Source organism: Camarhynchus parvulus, chromosome 4 (assembly GCF_901933205.1).
Source record: "Camarhynchus parvulus chromosome 4, STF_HiC, whole genome shotgun sequence".
Classification (NCBI taxonomy): Eukaryota; Metazoa; Chordata; class Aves; order Passeriformes; family Thraupidae; genus Camarhynchus; species Camarhynchus parvulus.
Window position 1 is genome coordinate 9,443,807 of NC_044574.1, and position 19,618 is coordinate 9,463,424.

A 19,618-nucleotide genomic window follows, 5' to 3' on the forward strand; every position below is an offset into this window, starting at 1 on the left:
TTCTTTTGACCTTAAACTCCTAAATAATAAACAAGAGAAAGGTGTGGAACAAGAATTGGGACCAAGTGACAGCTTTTCAGAAATATGAGTTAAACCCAAGCATTCCTCTTAATGGGGATGTTGTTTCACATATGTTTAAAGCAGCTGAACTGCGGGTGTTGCTGAGAGGGGCAAAAAAGCCTTTTTCATTAGGTACATCCTTGTCTTCTCCTGGTCTGATCCACTGGTCAAGGTTGCAAGGAGAGTAGAATAATCCACCAAGATGACTCTTGCTCTTTTTGTCCTTCTAACATCCACTTTGGGTTTTCCTGTCTTGGGTGTCCCTTCCTTACCTCTGTTCCGTACCTGCAATGTGCCAGCAACAGCCCATTGCTGTTCTTTGGAAACCATGTTAAGTATTTCTTTGCACCCATGTAGTCACATTTTCTTCAATGCAGGTTATTCTCCCTCCCACCTTCACCATTAGACAGATAGTGAAAATCCTTCTTAATAAAAAAGGGAGAATAGGTATTTAAGTAGTTTGTTTGGCCATGAGTTTCATGTCTGAAATGTCTTTGGACTCAACTGATATTTTTAATATCTTTATCTATAATATCTCTATCTACTTCTGCATAGCTTTTAATTTGCATCAAATCTATATAAAAAGAGAAGAAAACCTGCTTTTCCTTTTTAAAGGTGGCAATATTTGAATATAATGTTTATGTTGCATGAGGTCTCTGAGAGAAGGGTCACTTTAGAATGTGTGTAAACAATTTCAGCCAGAAGAAATGGGGTGAGCCCAAACAACTTGTCTCTATAAAATGAGAAAAAATGTGTGCTTCCGTTTTTTTTCCCCGCTTGGTTCTTAAAAGGAAAGGGTGTAAGTTAGGAACCACTTAATACTTGAAAATTAAAAGAAAGGAAGAAAATAATTTGCTTTTGGTTTATGTGTTTTATTTCTTTTTCTCTTGCCCTTATTTTCACTGCTGAAGTGTTTGTAATCCCTTTTTCACAATTGTCTTCTGTGGTAGTGATTGTCTTGTCAGAGAAGATTAGTTTGTTTAGGCAGCTCATGCTTTGAAAGGTAGTAATTCCTAGCAAGTTCTAAATTCATATAAATACTGGTTTTAATTATATATTGACACAACTATTTTTTTGAGATTTGGGTATTTTGTGTTCATCAGTTAGTTGATTCTAAAAGCAGTGCTTTGTGAGTGTAAAATATACACATGTACATACAATCTGTGTAATACATTATATGCATTATAATTATCAACAAACCAGCCTTTTTATCTTTCTGGGAAATAGTGTCTATTATGCTTTTGATAATGCTTTTCCCAATTAAAACACTATTCTTTGAATATTGCTGTTGGAGTGACTGTGCAAGCAAACAGAATATTAATGGGGAAAATACTCTGTTTTTGTTGTAGGCATTACCACCAGCTCCAGTTCAGAATCATACAAACAAGCATCAAGTATTCAATGCATCTCTCCAAGATCATATTTATCCAAGCTGTTTTGGGAGCACTCCAGATTGGAATAGCTCTAAATTTATAAGTCTTTGGGGTTCAGAGGTGATGAATGACAAGAACTGGAATCCTGCTACGTTTTTGCCTGACACAATTCCTGGTGAGGGTTTGTTGCTCCTTCACACTGACTAGTTAAAAGCCTTATGTTTTATGTTTCTTTTCAGGAATGGTGGGTTTTATCACCATGGTTTTATAAGATGGGATTCTGGCAGATTTGCTGCCACTTCTACTCCAGTTGGGCAGAAAATTGGGAAATAAATTCTTATGTACTGGGGAGAAGATGCTAAAGGGAAACAAATAGCATGCTGGTTTTCACCTATGGTCATTGTAGAGTTATGTTTGTCTTCAGAAGTTTAGTATTGTAAAGGAAAACTTAAATAACTTCTAGGCTTCTTCACAAAAGCCTGCCTTATTTCTACAAGGTAGTAAGAGCACTGGTGACAAGGAACTCTGTCCTACTTCTTATAATGCACCCAGATAACCACATTGTCATTGAGAAAAAGGCATAAATCAAGAAAAAGATTAATTTAAGCCAAGAAGCATTTGGAAATCCTAATGGTTAAAGTGAAAAAGAATAAAAGGAAAATTAGAGAGAGAGAGAAATCTTTCCATTCACATCCTAGCAAATACTAAAAAGCCTTTATTTTATTTGTCTTGTATAAAAAAGGAGGCTTGGGGGTTTTGTGTGTTGGCTTTCTTTTTCAGACTCACCTGCTGCTAAGTTGTTCAAGCTACTACAGTGATACTTAAAAAGAAAGGCATTAAAAACATCCAGAAAAACTTCCCCAGTAGGACAGCTCATCCATTTACAAATGTAGTTGTGGGTAGCTATTCCAACAGATGGTTGGTGGCAGACTCATCTGGAAGGTCTATCACAAAGGTGTTTCTGTTAACTGGAATTTCAAATAAATAAATAAATGGTTTATAATTTTGTATTGATGGATATGGATGTGTTGTTTCATCTTACAATTTTGTTGTGGCCTACCTGGATTTCAGATAGTGGATATTATATATTTAGTATGTTAAAATGTTGTCCAATTAAAATTTTTCAATTATAAATGGATGAAGATATCTGTAACACATTTGCTGCTTGTTAACACATTTAGTAACATTCTTAGAATTCTGTCTTCAGGGTTTGTGATTCTGCTCTGATACTTCCCAGCACATTTTGTTACAGCTACGTTATCTGGGAGAATGGAGGGGGGAAGGAGGATTCCCTTCACTAATCCTACTAAGCTAGCATTAACAATATATCCTATGTCTGCATCTGAATTATTGAATGTGTAATTTAAATCCTGTAAAGACACTTCAGTAATGATGTGATTCTTAATTACTGTGTGTTTCAATTGAAGGGAGTGATATATTAGCACCAGCACTCTCAGAAATAAGACCCGAAGCACTTCCTACTACATCTAGCAATGAAACAACAGCAGTTACTGACAGCAAAGAGAAAAAAAATGCTGCAAAGAAGAAATGTCTGTACAATTTCCAGGATGCCTTTATGGAAGCTAATAAAGTTGTCATGGCAACGTCTTCTGCCACTTCTTCTGTCTCCTGCACAGCAACTACAGTGCAGTCAAGCAGCAACCAGTTCAAAGTATCATCCAAGAGACCTTCATCAATAGGTATGGATTTGTAACTCACACAGCTTCAGTAACTGGCTCAAGTACATGTAGCTAACTATAAGGATTTATATGAAAAGTATTTAATGTAGTGATATCATGCATCTTGATGATTTTTGTTAATTACTGTTACTATTCTTGTAGTAGTCTCTGTACTTCTGGATTGAAGAACTTTGTGAAAGACCTTGATGTTAGGGTTTGAAATTGGTAATAGAAATTAGTTGAAATACTGCTGATTTTTATAGAAGCTGAGAATATACAGTACTCTATATAATTTTATGGATAGTTTATGGGGACTTACTAATTATTTTTAACTGTAGGTGGTTTCTTTTTTTCCACCAATTTAGGTGAAGTGTTCCACAATATTAATAAAGAGGACCATAGACATTCTGCACCAGTTGCACCACGAAATAGTCCTACCAGTTTAGCATCCCTTCCTTCACTGTCTCCTGCTGCACTGTCTCCAGCCTCCACACCACATCTTCCAAATCTTGCTGCTCCTTCTTTCCCCAAAACTGCTGCAACAGCCCCTGGATTTGTGGATCCTCATTCAGGTCTTTGTCCTACTACAGTTGCACCTCCTACTTCAACCACAGACAGCTCTGTAAGTGCCCCACCAAGCGTCTGCAGGTAGGTTTGTTGTTATTCTTGCCATTCTTTTTTATTCAATAGAAGGGAAATGAAAGTACAGATACTTCTCCTTTGCCACTGGTTGTAGTGTGAAAGCTGTGTTTGTGTTCAGCAAATGAAACCAAATGCAGACACTTAGTATCTAACTTGGTGTGAGACTTCACAAATATGATTTCCATTGCCAAGTCCAGTTACTGAATTTAGAGGCTTGAAAACAAATGTTTACTAACTTTTGGAAATACTGCCTGGCATATACAATTCAAACTGTCCTTTCTTACTCTAATTACTGGTTAATGATTGCTGCTGCTGAGACACAAACCTCTTGTATAACCTAGCTGTTTTCTGTCATTTTGGTATTACATGGCAAGCAGCAATGGAAAGCTGTGAAGACTTACTCTTACTCTGTAATTTAGCTCAAAATAAAGAGGTCATACATGGTCTTGAAACCTGCCATGTAGTGACACTTTTTCCTGACTACACTTAAGGCTTCTTAGATATCAGTCCTACCATTTACACAGTGGTTTTAGTGTGGAGGAATGTTGTGATTTCTGAAGGTTTTCAAAGGTCTTGGAGGTGGGAAGGACTTTGGTGGAGCTGTCTCCTGGTAATGTTATGTATGTGACAGGCTGACAATGGTGGCAGCCCTTTGATGTCTGCCACCAGTCTGAAGGGTGAAGGCATAACAGAAAAGCAGTTGAGTCATTGCTCTAAGCTCTCTGACCTGTGGGGCTGTGATCATGGATGGTATCAATGTAGTCTCCTGGCTGCTGTAAGTTTTTGGAAGATGGTGTGAGATTTAGGTAGAGTTTGGTAAATGCTTCTAAAAATGTCCTTTTTTCTGTTACCAACTGGTTTTATTGATGATGTCTCAAGATAAGTAACTGTTCTTTCATACTTGAGAAATTATTACAATTTTGTAAAGAATTTTTCTTATGTAGTTCAGGGACATAATTGAATATGGACACAATAGAAATCCAACTTTTTATAATTGTTTCCAGGTGCTAACATGGTATTTTTTGTTTGGGGGGGGGGAAAAAATGAACTGAGAGAGACCCAGAAGCAATGATTGCATTCTGGGGAGGGGCAGTGAGGTTAGAAAGAAGATTTATACATACTCTGTAGATAAGGCAGAATATGGCCTGTTTTCACCTTTCTAACATAAGAACAAAGAAATACTAATGACAGACAAGAGAGGGAATTTTTTTAATACGGCTTTCTTTTGAAGCAAAATCACCTCTGTTTTAGAAGACCTGGGAAGTAGAAATGTTGTGTGCAGTTACACAGAGCTCTGGGGCAATCAAATGCCATGTACCTGGTTATTGAAGAGATGTGCCTGTATTTCACCTTCAAAATCAAGTTGCAGACAGGGTAATGGAAACTTCTAGGTTTTAGCTGACCTTGGATTTTTTATTTAAGTCAAGAGCTTGAAAACATGCCTAAAACCAGGAGATTTGCAACTGCATTTAAAACCTTCTTGATGTCACAAGTGGTGAGAGGGGCAGCAGTTTCAAAACTATTCCATTTTAAAAAGCTAGAGTCACTACTTCTGCAATACTTTACCTGTTTAAAGCCAGGAAGAACTGTTCCAAAACTCACTCTCTAGGCTGCTTGTTCAGGGCATCACTAATTTTGTTTTTTATAGATCACTTTCCTGTGTATCATTTTATCCTACTGCTTGGTTTTGAATGTCTCCATTTGCAAGTTAGTGGATGAAAGCTTTAGGATGGCTGATATGCCAGTTTGAGAACCATTGTTCCTGTTAGAGACAGGAACATGTATATTCATTTTTTAATAATGATATTATTGTTATTATTATACCTTATTTATTTTCATTAGGGTTTTATAAGCTTTTTTTTTAATTTGACATAGTGATCCTGATTGTGAGGGCCATCGCTGTGAGAGCAGTAACACGTACGATCATCAGCAGTATGATGGGGAGGAGAGCCAGGATGAAGATAGCTGCTCAGAGCATAGCTCCAGTACCTCAACTTCCACAAATCAGAAGGAAGGAAAATACTGTGACTGCTGTTACTGTGAGTTCTTCGGCCATGGAGGAGTAAGTTTTTGTATTTTAAATTGCTTTTGTTTGCTTTCTTGCCACTTACTCATCATAAGGCTGCGTGTGATTTATCAGACTGCGTCTTAGGGGATGGCATTGGAACTCACTCAAGAGGTTGTAAAAGGAGTTGAAAAGTAATTTTCCTCTTTGAAATGAAGGATTGAAGTAAACCTTTCCAGTTCAAAGCATTTAAGAGCAATAAAAATGACTAAAAGATTTAGGAAGCAACTGACTTGGATAATAGATGCCACGTTTGACTGAAACTGCAAACAAGGGCATTGAGCCATTTAAATAACTTTACAAAATTCGTTTGCTTCTCTTTAGTACTGTAGTTACAATGAATGTGATGAGGTTGGGTAAAAGTACCCTTTATATAGGATATTAGTTTAAGTCTTTACAGCAATTTATGAGCTAGTCTGCTCTCTGTAAAAATAGCAATCCTCAAAGTATTCCCTTTATTCTAATTCTTAAAAAAGGAGAAAAAACAAGAGAAAAAACTCTAGATTCTTAGCTGAAATATAACACATTTTTTTCTTAACTTGTAAATCTGTGTATGGCCTGTTTTAATAATCAGTTTACTGATACAAGTTGAGTCACTGGCATTTTTCCTATTTAAGGTAAAAGCTCAGTTTATTTGCCATGTATTTGATCAGGTCAGTTTCATCTTAGTTCTGCAAGTGAATTAAAAGCCCCTGCCCTGCTAGCTTCAAGGGGCCAGGGAAGGCGTCCTATTTCTCCTTGAATGTTCCCACCATGTCCATGCTTGATTTGTGTTTGATGCTTACCTGACTGCACGGTAAGTTACTCATTTTGCTGAAGTGGCAGAATGTGACAGGATTTTGTTTTGCTGGTTTAGTCAGTTGAACTGGTGCAGCCATGAACAGATGGGCACCAGGTCTGGTACAGGAGCAGAGAGGATAAGGCATCAGGAGGGGAGAGACAGGAACAGTGGATGGAAATACAGATACGGAACATGATGCAAGGATTCCACTTTCAGCAGTGTTGAGTTATTGATGGGACTCTGCTGGAGGGGGGGCTGGCAGGCTTCAGTGCAGGATAAGCAGCCCTTCACAAGTACAGCCCAGAGGCCTGTGTAACCAAACCTCTGAAACAGATTTCACAGGAAATAAAAACAGAGCAAACATCTGCTCCTTTGAAATTTTCAAATACAGCTTACCAATCACAAGAGAGTATGGAAATAAAAGTCACACTATTTTTTCCTGCTTTTAAAGGTTATTTATTTGTCTTCTTACTCATACCATCCCCTCCTCAAGATCAGCTGTTCTTTCAGTTGGAAAATGTAGTTCAGAAGCCAGCACCAAGTCTGGCAGGTCTGTTGCACTTTAAATACACTTTAGGTTCATGTACAAACAATGAGCTTGATAGAGGTTTGGACCTCCTGTGTTATTTGAAGGGAGAGTATTTTGATATTTCAAAATCCCCAAAGCATAAGTCAGTGAAATTTTTCCATTTAGTCACTAAATTTTTGTTGTGCGTCCTTCAGCCTCCAGCTGCACCAACCAGTAGAAATTATGCAGAGATGCGAGAAAAGCTTCGTTTACGTTTAACAAAAAGGAAAGAGGAGCAGCCAAAGAAACCCGATCAGATCTCTGAAAGGGAAAGTGTTGTTGACCATCGAAAGGTGGAGGACTTGCTACAGTTTATAAACAGCTCTGAAACCAAACCTGTGAGCAGTTCTCGCGCAGCCAAGCGAGCCAGGCATAAGCAGAGAAAGGTAAGACATGAAAGTATGTTTATCCTACACCTCACACTTTTGAATCTGTGCACTCCCCTCAAGGATGCCACTGTATACTGATTTATCCTAATGCTGTAGTTGTGGTTTTTGGTACACTGCCAGTTTGTTTTTACACAGCTGCCTTACCTGTTCAGGGGCTACCTGAGGAGTTATGTATTAGACTGGGAGCATTCCTGAAAATGCCATTGTCACGTGTTTTGGTGCAAGTCAGCTTTATATTGGAATTTCCCACACTTCTAAAGGTTATTTCTGAGTATCAGAAATGTTATAAATTTTATTGTTTGTAGCACTGACATTTAAAAGTGAGGGAAATAAAAAGTCAGTGTCTGTACTAGGATAATGGTTTTGATAAAGTATCTCTGCAGGAAGCCAGGAAACATAGGTCAGTGCTTTTATGAGAGAGGAAGAGTTGCATTTGGTATTTTTAGAATAATTGCACTGAGCACCTTGCTGTCCTGATTGACAGAGGTTAAGTGCTGTGCCACGTGATGACACAAAGGGTTATCCTGAGCTGGAGTGGAAAGCTGCAGAGAGCGGGCAGGGAAGAAAAAATTACAGGTTGCTTTCAAATGAAAATTGGCAAAAAAGATTTCTAAAAATCTCCAATGTGTAATAGTGAAATTATTTTTTTGGAAACAGTATTTGCTGAGGATAATATAGAGGAAATATGAAAAAGGAATAACAGAGGAAATACCTTTTTTTTAAGTTGGAACAGGCAGGAAACCTTTTCTTAGAGCAATTCAAGTATCAGCCATAAGTATAAAGTTCAGTGTAATTGGTAAAATTGTAAAAGCACGATGTAATTTGTTGCTGAATGTTTTTGATTTCTGGTAAGCGTGTTATGTGATCACACTGTAAATATTTTCTTGTTTGTGGATTTTCTTCTGGCACTACTTCTGCATTCTTTAAATGCTTCCATTTGTTTGGAAGACCTAATGTTCACAAGTTAAATTCTTTATGTTCATGTTGTAGCACTATTCAGCATCTTGAGGGTTTAGTGGATTATTTATAAATAAAATAAACTTTGCAAAATTTGCAATGCAAAATTCACTTTGCTCATACAGAGCAGTTTGAGTGTAAGAAGTGGAAAATTCCCATAGGGTCATTCTCATGAGCAATTCCCATTTTTTGAATGACTTCTGTAACTGAAAAAGTAATGGCATACAGGCATCTCTAAATGTGCAAGAAAATAAATGCTCGTGGTTGTTCTCATTGTATGACTTTGTTTCATTTTGTTAATGATGCAAGATCAGTGCTGCCCAGCAAAGTTTCAGGCATTGGCAGTAATGGCTGGCAAAGTCCCTTATGTCTGTGTTTTAGTTAATGAACTAATGGCTGACAATGGAAATCTACCATCCTTAGGATTTTTGACAACTTCTAATGTAACTATTGTTTGCTTAGTATTTTGGTGCTAGTAGAATGTTTTTAATGATTTTTTTCCCTAACGTTCCTGATCTCTGAAAGAGAGCAACTCTGCTACCATAGCAAGAGAACAGGTAAATGATACAACCTGATGCAAGCTTGAATTACCTGAGAAACACACACAGTCTTTGAGAAGGAAGCTGAATGTTTTGTGGCTGTAGAAAACTTTGATGTGAAGTTAGGCGTAGAAACAGGGAAGAAAGGATCAACAGCTGGTATTAACAATGGTCAAATGAGTTACAGAAACATAGAAAATGTGAATAGAGAAAGGATTGTAATATATTTTAAAGGGCAGCCTTTGTACACCTATTTGCTTGCTCTGCAGAGTTATAGATTTAAGTACATTCATAGGTTCACATCCAAGGATTTATAACATTCATAAAGCAAAGTAGTAATAATCCCTAAAACTCTTAATTTCCTTAATATTTGTCGCTTTCAATAAACCTATTGTTACTTTGCAGCTTGAAGAAAAAGCTCGACTTGAAGCTGAAGCCAGGGAGAGGGAGCATCACCAGCTGCTTGAGGAGCAGAGGCGGCGTGAGGAAGAGGAGGAGGAGAGACTGAAACAGGAATTACAGCGGCTCCAAGAGCTTCAGCAGTTGCGGGCTGTGAAGAAAAAGAAGAAAGAGAGAACAAGTAAGGACTGTGCAAAGGCAGAGCTGCTCACTAGGAACTGCCAGGCAGTGAAGGAGGCTGTCCCAAACAGCCCAGAAGACATTCAGAATGGTACCCTTGAGCAATCAGAAAAGATAGAAACCTCAGCTGGTTCACTGTCCCGACATGTGAATCACACAGACCAGAGGCCAGTTCTAGAGACAGGCTGTGAACTGTCCAACCCTGTCAACACTAGAGACTCAAAGCTGCTTTATCAGAAGGAGGGCACTGTAAAGCAGCATGAGCCCCTCTCTTTTCTGCTTGATATTATGCATCAACATAAAGAGGGAAACAGCAAACAGAAACTAAAACAGATGAACAAACAGTGTGTTGAACAAGTGAAAAAGTCTGTTGAATCCCCCAAAGCAGCTGAGATTCAGACTAAAACCAGAAACCAAATAGAATCCAAAGCAAAAGCAGCAGAGCTCCCAACACTTGCAGAACCTAAAAAAGATGAGAAGAAATTAAACAATAACAACAAAAAGCCGATGAACCATGTAAAGGAAGAGAAAGCACCTGTAACAAGTGAATCACCATCACCAAGTGAGCAGCAGCAAAATAATAAGTTAATACTTGCAGATTCTCCTCAACCAAAAGGCAAGAACAAGAAAAACAAGAAGAAAAAAGGGGACAAAGTCAACAATTCCATTGGTAAGTGTGTAAGAAAGTTGAAGAACTTGGCTTATGTTCTGTTCTTACCATTTAATTCCAGACGTCTGACGTACTTATCTTCAGGCATTCCTGCCAATGTCAATCAGAAAAACTGAAAAACTGGTGTCAGGAAAAGTCAAGTCATTGGAATTGCAGCAATTAAGAGATGGATAGTGTTTTACTAAAGAAGTGTAGGATGCTTTTAAAAACAAATGAATAAGCATATGCTCTAGGTTTTATAGGGAGTTTTGTCAGTTAGGCTTTCCAGGAGACTGACTTTCTTTTCTTGCCTAAAATAAATATGTTGTTTTATTTGATTGTATGTTGAAATCCATTATTTTGTGTTTTTTAAAAGCAAGATTGTTTCTCATACAGCACTAAGAGCATAGTATGAAGTTGGTCTTACTCTTTAGGCAAGGGAAATAAGGGGATTCTTCAGTCAAAGAATGGTCATTCATGTATGGTCATTCAAGTATGCTTTTTTTTCAGTGGAAATGATTCCTTTTTTATATTAATTACATCAACAAGTAAATACATGAATAGAGAAACTAATTTACTATTTTTTATTTGCCAGAGTGAAAAGCTGTAGTGGGATGTTAATTAGTTGACAAAGTTGAGTGTGTTCTCCATATCAGCTCATTCTAGTCAACAGAATTATTTTTATTTCTCAGAAATAATAAAACTGTAGAGGATTGAGTTAAGTCAAGCAAGTTGCACTTGAACAATTTTATTTACAACTTATTTTTTTGTTTGCCTGAACACATCCAACAGCTAATACCAGAGCTGAGTAACACAGTTCTGGCCCATTGGCTTTGTTAGCGCCATAGTCAAACTGCTGTTCTCAGGCACCTCTTTATTTCTGCGTATCCTGGATCCCTAGTGGGACTACCAGCTGAGATGGCAGCTGTGTGGTGTGGACATCTCTCTGCTTGGAGCACCCAGTCATTCCCCTGGGATCACCTGGCAGCTGAGTGGTAACACTGCATAAATTCAGTGTACACCAGTTCTTGCTGCTCTTCTGACTGGTGAGCACAGCAAGACAGGAGACCTTCATGCCTTGGCAGTCTCTGCCGGTGTTTCAGAATACTTACTTTTGTCAAGCTTTGTTACAAAAATGTAAAGCTAGTTCCTGGTTGCAGGAAGTGCTAGGGTTTTTTTAGTGATTTTTTGTTTGGATTGGGTCAGCCCACTATCTCTGTTTTTAAATCTGATGCCTAATATTTCCATTCTATGTCAGCCAAGCAACAATACAGTATGGAACCGTTTTCTCTGACACCTCAGTTCTTGTGCATACTCTGTTGTGGTATATTTGGGCTTTGGCTCTTTTAATTTACAAAGAAGAATTTACTCCAGTGATTGGAGCAAGACAGAGCTCCAGAACTGGGATCAGAAGGAGAAGACTGGAGACATTTGAAAGAGAAAATACGGAAGAGGGTGTTTACTGTAGGAGAATGCTGCAGGTACCTTCCTGCATTTTATCCTCCTCCTTGCCTCCACCATTTTTTTCTCCTGCTGAAGTATACTTGCAATTTCCAGAAGTTAGTGTTTAAATGTGAAAAAATACAGGGACATGTTTCTGAATTTGTCGAGAAAAACTTGCGCTGTTCTCTATAGACTTTGGATTTTTGCTTTAAGTAGTTCTGACTTGAGAGCTACAAGAAAGATTCTGCAATACATGATTTTTCATGTAGTTATAATTTTTTTTAAGATATAGGGTTGATGTACCAAATTAGCAAAGACAAAAATTGAACTGAGAAAAAACCAGTAGAACTAGGGTAATGAGAGAACATGAAAAGAGGGAAACAAAGCTAGGGGGTTTTAACTGAGTTTTCAAATGAAATGTTAAAGCAGTAAATATGCTTTTGGTGAGATCTCTGTTTCTGAAAGAAATTTCTTCTGGCAGAGTATTTTTACTCCTTGTTATAAAAAGGCTGAAGAAAGGTAGGAGTGTTAGGGAAACCTTGTGTTTGTAGGGCTTTCCACTTCCTCAGAAGTAAGCTGAATAGCAAGTACATGTAACTTTTAAAACTACCATGAGTGTCTTTACCATGAGTTGTCTATTCTCATCATCTCAGGGATTCTGTAGTCAGGTGTGTACTTGGTGGGTTTGGTTACTTGCTTAGTCACACCTGGTTTTTGCATTGTATTGTAAAGCTGCTTCAGAAATGAGACTGGAGTGTATGTGCAGTGAGAAAGAAGCTTCAAGAGGGAAATGTTCAAATTGGTTTCTACAAAAATGTGTGGTTTCCAATGCATTTCTTTTTAAAGTCTAAAAGAGAACCATATGCTGGGATAACACAATGTACCAACAGGCTCTATGGTGACTTCTTTGCTATAGTTGAGGCCATACAATTCAAGTCATACATGAATGTGTTAAATATTTGGTGGTTTGTTTTTTTTTTAAAGTCCAATGGTTGCTAGCATGAGTTAAACTCTTGCAGACACAGCCTGATCATCATGTCCCAGAGGGAGTACAGCAACTCTACAACCCAGAAGTTGCCAAGTATTTTTCTTTATAAATACTGCTTTAAAAATGTTTCTAGAGCTACATTTTTAGTAGTAAGGCCAAAAATTTCAGGCATTAAGCAGCTATCTGACTCATCAAACCCTCAGTATGATTGGTTACTCTTATGTGCATTCCAGGTTTATGGTACCTTTTGCAGCCCGTGCAATCAGTGAATTTACTGTTAATTCATCTTTTTTACCAGTGTAACTCCTTCAAGTCTGGGCAGAGATGCTAGTATAGGGGTTTTAAGAAGTGTCTTTTTAGTTATAAGTGTGTATTAATTCAGTGTAAATATGAATAATTAATAGTCTGTGAGGTTCAGTCAGTTCTCCAAAGACATCTTTAATGCAGCTTCTTCCTCTCTCCTTCCCCCTTCCTCACGGAATATAACATAGTACCATCTTTTTTTTTTGTAGATGATGTGTTTCTACCCAAAGACATTGATCTAGACAGTGTGGAAATGGATGAAACAGAACGAGAAGTGGAGTATTTTAAAAGGTAAAGTGCTGTAATCCCTTTGCATAATGTTGATGTTGCTTCTTTCCATGTGTCATGGTTGTAAAGCAAGCAAAAACAGCACCACAGCAGCCCCCAAGTTAATAACTAACTCCTGGCAGAAAAGCCTGTGTTGTAACACATCAAATGCTGTTACAGCTGACATTCTGAACACTGTAACAATCACCAAAGCTGTGATCTGTGGGCACAGCTTATGGCTGAATAGCACAAATTCAGAAGCAAGTGCCAGAATTATCTATGTAACTCCTAGGTTCTCATGAAGGCCTTCAGAATATTCTCAATTACCATTATTTATAAGCAAAGTTTGTGTGAATATATCTTCTGTTGGCCACACAGGCCAAATACTGTTTAGTGGTTTTATTTTTTTTTGAAAAGTGATTGGATTTAAGTTTCCTAACAGATACTTCAGAAAGGTTTGATTGTTTTGTTTTCTTACCTGTTTACAGAAGCTGTTAGTTGGGAATTCTTTGCTGTGCTTTAAGCAGAGATGTAGGACTGTGGGTTAGTGTCTTACACCAGACTTTAAGGGGAGATGCTTATCCTGGAATCATAGAATGGTTTGCGTTTGAAGGAACATTAAAGACCGTCTTGTCCCAACCCCCCTGGCATGGGCAGGGTTCTCTTCCACTAGAGCAGCTTGCTCAAAGCCTCATTCATGTCACCTAGTACAGTGACAGTAAAAGAATAATATAAACCTGTGCTTGTGAAAGTTTTTTCTTCTGTACTTTTTGGTTGATGTTGGGATTTGTGCATCATATTGAGTGTTGGACTCAATGATCCTAGCCCTTCCAACTCAGAATATTCTGTGACATTAGTTACCTCTAAATTCCTCAAATATGAGGAGACAGCTCATGTTTAAACAGTGCAGCACGTATTCTTACATAATACTGAAATCTGTTTGAATTTATTCTCCACTTGTGTCTGGTTGTGCTGGTTCCCCATGAATACATCCTAGTGAGCCTTTCATTATGGTAGCCAAATCTGTAATGGCACAAATAACTTGGTTTCCTGCAATTCAGTAATTTAGTACTCAACAGTAGTATTTCCCAAAGCAACACAAACCATTTGTTACAAGAAGGGACTTTCAGTATGGATTTCTTTTCTAAATTTAAATAGTTTTCATGGCCTACATGCCTGGGATGTAATGTGTGTCTGGGTCTTGGAAGGAACTGACTACAACTCCTGCTTATTATTGCTGCAAAATGCATATATGTAATTACTTAGGGAGTTACAATGTGCAAGACAATGAAATTGTCACAGGTACATGGTCTCTAGTCTTAAAAATTAATTTTCTGAGTGATGCCAATTAAAGGATTTTTTTAAAATCAAAATGCAGGTTTTACAGGTGAAATATGGCATGTGTTAGTTACTGCTAGTGTTGATACAGTATAAGCCTTTGTTATGGAATATTCTTACCTTCCTTCAAGTTTGCACTATCTGCAGTAAATAAAGAAGTTCTGTTCATCAGTTATTTACTCTCAATAGAATGAATGAAACAGTGTCTTACATTTGTAGAGGTGCAGTTGAATTTTGGGAATAAATTTGTCAAATGTTACCCAACTGAAGAGTTAGCACTTAAAGCATGCTGTTTGTAATCTATTCACTAATTGGTGGACTCTGCTCCTTTACTGGTCTCTGTTAGGAAGTGTGTGTTACTGTCTAGGTTTTTATGGATACCTGCTTAGAAAAGGTGTCTGAAAAACCCTGATAGGTGCTGTTTTAGGGGACAAAACCAGATACTAATGCCATAAAGGCAGCTTTAATACCTAGGTTCTCTACCATTTGGTAATGCCCAGCATAATACTTGGAAGGCAAGTAGCATGGCTTCTTCTAGTAACCCTACATGGCAATGAGCTGCACAGGCTGACTGAATTAATATTTTTCACCTGGAGCTCATTCATCATCTTCTCTTCATGTTTTGTAGTGGTATAATAGATGAATACTTTAATTGCACCCTGACATCATGATTAATATTGCATCCTGCTTCTAACCAGCACAGAAAGAAAAAAATAAGTCTGACCGTAGTCTTCCACTCTATCTGTTTAATTGTGCTCCTTCTGACTGCCCCCCTTTTTTGGCTTCCAGTTGCTACAGAAGCAGTGTAACCTTCCAGAGAGAGGTTTGCACTGCTCTGATGCAGTCATGCAGCCTTTAGCCTCACCAAGCTACACCTTGCCTCAAAGTTCAGCTCAGATTAACAGTCCCTGAAAGGCCTGCATGTGGCAACTTTTTCTAGAGTTATTCCATAAACTGTGGTCAGTGAAAGCAAATAAGAGGATTTTTGTTCTAGGGGTGTTTTTTCCAGGCATATGGGCCACTTATCTGCTGTATTATAGAGACCTCCTTTCCCTAGGTCTTTTGTTTCCAGTGTAGCTTTGCTGTATTAAGAAAAGAAGCAGCATTGTCCCATGCCATTGGTGATGCTGCTTTACACACCATCTACCACTCATTCTTACCCTTTCAAAGTTTTTGTTGAGTACAGCAATGCCATTTCTGTTTCTAGTTGACATTTAACTTGCTTCTGTGGTGCTGAAGGTGCAGCATTCTTTGCTACCTCCTTTGCTTAATTCTCATAATGCAGTGGTGTTGAAAGTAACTGTTTTATTATGTATTTGAGTGATGGACAAGTGATTTTTTTTTTTTACAATGTATGGTTTTGTTAAGAGGTTTTGTCTTTCTGAAGGAGAGCTTCTCTCCAAAAGAGGGATAACACGAGTGGGTTGATTTTAATTATACTGGTTTCACTTTATTGCTTTCTTTTTTTCAGGTTCTGCTTGGATTCTGCCAGACAGACAAGGCAGAGACTTTCCATCAACTGGTCCAATTTTAGCTTAAAAAAAACCACCTTTGCTGCACATTGAAATGACACAATACAGGGAGGGAACCCTGCAGGAATCAATGAACGACAACTCCACTTACCTGTCCTGCTGTGCTGAGAGCTTATCTGGTCTTGAGCCAGTGCTGCCTTGCCTTGTCCCCAGTGCTGTGTGGATCTGCACTGAACCCTTTGGCCTGATAATTCTTGCGGACTGAAAAATTGCCACTTTCTACCTGAATTTGTTAGCTTGTGTGCTTGTAGTCTGTGAGTGAGACTTACTTGATTGTAGCTGTATGCTGTTGGAGTTGGAACAATAGCTCTTTTCCAGCTCCTTCTGAATGCCTTGGCCTCAGAGACTTTAAATTGCTTAGGCTTGGGTGGAGGCCAAAATACTAGATTGCATCATCTGCAGTGGCTCCTGTCACTTCTGCATCTAGCTATGTTTTGTCATTCTGACTCCTGACAAAGGAATGGACCTAGTCAGTTGTGCTTTCATCTGCTCCAGAATTCTCCTGACGTGACTTCATGACAAAGAGGCTCTTATGGGACAAGTATTCCCTCAGTTCTTTCACAATCTACTGTTTAAGAGTGTACAAGTTACGCTATTTGTGTTTTGATTTTTTTCTTCCTGACTTGTAGCCAGCTTGTGTAAGAATACTTGCAGAATGAGAAAATTTAAAAAAGAACAGTACTCACACTATCAAATCTGTTATAGAGTGTATAATTGTATTAACACTGAAGCCTAACTGGCTACTTTTTTAACATATTGTTAAGTAATATTAAAATCATGTCTTTCTTTTTGAAAGATGGAATACATTAGTATGGCAGATGAGTTGTGTCTTGCTTTTTTCTGTGTGGGTGGGGAAAGGGAAGAAAGAAACATACAAAAAATTTTGCAAACTGAATTTCAGCTTGTGTCAAAATTGGTCAGTGAAGGCTTATCAACTTCGATATATTTTCTGTTTGCCAGCTCACATGATAGGAGAAACTATCTGCTAGAGCAAGAAAGATGCCTCCTGATTGCTGTAACTAACTTTTTGTGAAGTAATGTTTCTCTTTCAGTGGATGATTTCTGAGCAACAAGATAATACAGAAATTTCCAGTTTAATAGCAGTGCAGTAGTGAAGTGGATAGGTTCAGTGCTGCTGTCAGTAAATGGTTAACAATATAGTAGTGGTTTGCAGTTCCATAGTATGCCCAGTGAGAAAGAAGATGGGTGATTTAGGAGGTTGAATTGTGTAAAGATAGCGCACTTGTAGAAGTTCTCTGATACTCTGTTTGGAATAGAGGCAGCAGAACCTTTTTTACTTTCTAGATGACCATACCCAGATTGTAAGGCAGTCTTCTTTTTTTTTTTCTTTTTTTTAAATTTTTATTAAGAAAACTCATCTTCCACTCAGCATATATTTAATGTCCTTTCCCAGAACTGTTGCACAGTTTTGTTTCTTCTACTTGTTAACACGTATTTTTCTGTGATCCACCCGCTGGGCTTGGGACTGAATTGCAAGACACAATGTCATTGCACTCAGTGTGGGACTTGGGAAGGTTTGACAGGTGATTGCTTTCCTGTCCCCTGTGAGGCATGGATGTAGCAGGATTGGGCTGGCTGCAGACCACTCAAATATCTAAGACTTCACATCCCTCTTTTTTGTTCTGGAGCTCCTGTCCCAGTTTGTGCTCCTGGTACAGAATTTAGTTGCTCAGCTTATACCCAGCCATTGTAGGTAAAGGAACCCTTAGTCTCCTCTTGCAGAAGACATTTTGAGAACAATACCTGTCTTCAAAATATAGTTCAGGGACATAAAAGGGACATCTTCTATTATTCTTCTTCAGATTAAAGCTGAGGAGGGGATTAATATCTTAAACTCACATTTTTTGTCACTGCAGTGTTTGTCAATGGATTTGTTTGCTTGTGCTGGAGGAATAGCAGCTCAAACCTAAAAGGTAATATCCATGGCACTCAGCACCAGTTGTCCCAGCAAAACTAAAAAACTGTGTGCTCTTGAAAACACCTGCATCAGTGGAAAATAATGAACTTTGTTTCTTGGGAATGTGGAGGCTTACATCTGTTGCAGCCTGAGTTAGGTCTTAGTTTTATATCTATATATAAAATGTTACTGGAGAGACTCCTCATGTGGAGCAGTGGCTGGGGAAAAAATTACTGTTAAAACAGCAGAAGCTGGAAGCATATGTGACACCCAGCTTCTCAGACTTTTTCAGTTCTAAACCATAACACAAGATGGCAGTGCATGTCATCACTTTGGCAAGGATCTCAGCAAATTGAGACCTGGGTTGGGAAATCTGTTTCATGTCACATGGGTGAATATTGTTGCAGATCATACCTTCTCTAGAGTTGGAACACTTTGAAAGTACTGAGATTTTTAATGGTGCTAGAAAACTCTTAGCATTTGTTTTCACTAGGAATTAGATAAGAAAGTTGGCTTTATTCTCTACTAACAAAGCAGTTTAAAGAGTGACATGAGTATGACTGCTTTTCTTTTTTTTTGAGATCCTGGGTGAAGACAGCAGAAGTTGTACTTTTTGCATTTGAGGAATGTATGTTTGTATTTGTAATATCCTTCAAAGATATTTGCCACATGCTCCATCATGGTGTATTGGTACATGTGATGTGCTCCCACACTCTAAACAGAAAGCACCAAGGATGAGTCTCCTTGGATCTGATGTTGTGCACCTTGAGGAGAAGTTAAGGCAAATCATACTCTTTTATAATAATTTCATAATTCAGTGAAGATAAGCATGGTTCAGTCTGGGAGATTTGAGGGGAGGTTGTAGCCAGGTGGGGTTGGTCTCTTCTCCCAGGTAACCAGCACCATGCTAAGAGGTGATGGCCTCAGGTTGCACCAGGGGAGGTTTAGGTTCAATGCAAGGACATATTTATTTACTGAAATGGTGGTCAGGCATTGGAACAGGCTGTGAAGGAGATGGTGGAATTACCATCCCTGTAAGTATTCAAAAAATGTGTGGATGTGGTACTTGGGAACATGGTTTAGTGGTAACGTGGCAGTGATTGGATCAAGGTTGGACTTGATGATCTCTGAGGTAGTTTCCAACTGAAATTATTCCATGAGTCTATGAAAAGTACTGGCTTCAATTCTACCACTTTATGGCTTTGGGCAAATGCATTAGTTACTCCATTCATTAAATGGTTTTATTAAGGATTTGCTGAATTATAAGCTTGTTTCTTAATGCCTAAATTAAGTAAGTAGCTACGTGAAGTCTGTTGAGGTACAACTTACTGGAAGCATAAATCATCCTCAATGGTATTTGTGTAGTTCAGATAAAATACATTTCAAGCTAATTTTGAGTAGAGAAGACCTCTGTAAATGATACATCATGACTGAGTAAGTTAAGAGTTCTCATGAGAGTTGAAAGGGGAAATAATTCCAAGTTTGAGAGTGGCCTGCTTTGATAGCTGTAGTGTAGTTTGTGCCTCTATTCCTTACTGACATGAACAT

General features: G+C 38.2%; 1 protein-coding gene across 2 annotated transcripts in view; it reads left to right on the forward strand.

The window, feature by feature from the left end:
• The window catches only part of FAM193A (family with sequence similarity 193 member A), a 46,820-nt gene extending 28,950 nt beyond the window's left edge, over positions 1 to 17,870 (forward strand). For both annotated transcript variants that reach the window (XM_030946935.1, XM_030946936.1), the window contains 8 exons: positions 1,410 to 1,608; positions 2,861 to 3,133; positions 3,478 to 3,760; positions 5,630 to 5,816; positions 7,324 to 7,554; positions 9,459 to 10,302; positions 13,225 to 13,306; positions 16,092 to 17,870. In XM_030946935.1, coding sequence (XP_030802795.1) covers positions 1,410 to 1,608; positions 2,861 to 3,133; positions 3,478 to 3,760; positions 5,630 to 5,816; positions 7,324 to 7,554; positions 9,459 to 10,302; positions 13,225 to 13,306; positions 16,092 to 16,185 — 2,193 coding nt within the window. In that variant the 3' untranslated portion in view covers positions 16,186 to 17,870. The remainder of the gene's footprint in view (positions 1 to 1,409; positions 1,609 to 2,860; positions 3,134 to 3,477; positions 3,761 to 5,629; positions 5,817 to 7,323; positions 7,555 to 9,458; positions 10,303 to 13,224; positions 13,307 to 16,091) is intronic.
• The last annotated feature ends 1,748 nt before the right edge of the window (positions 17,871 to 19,618 follow it).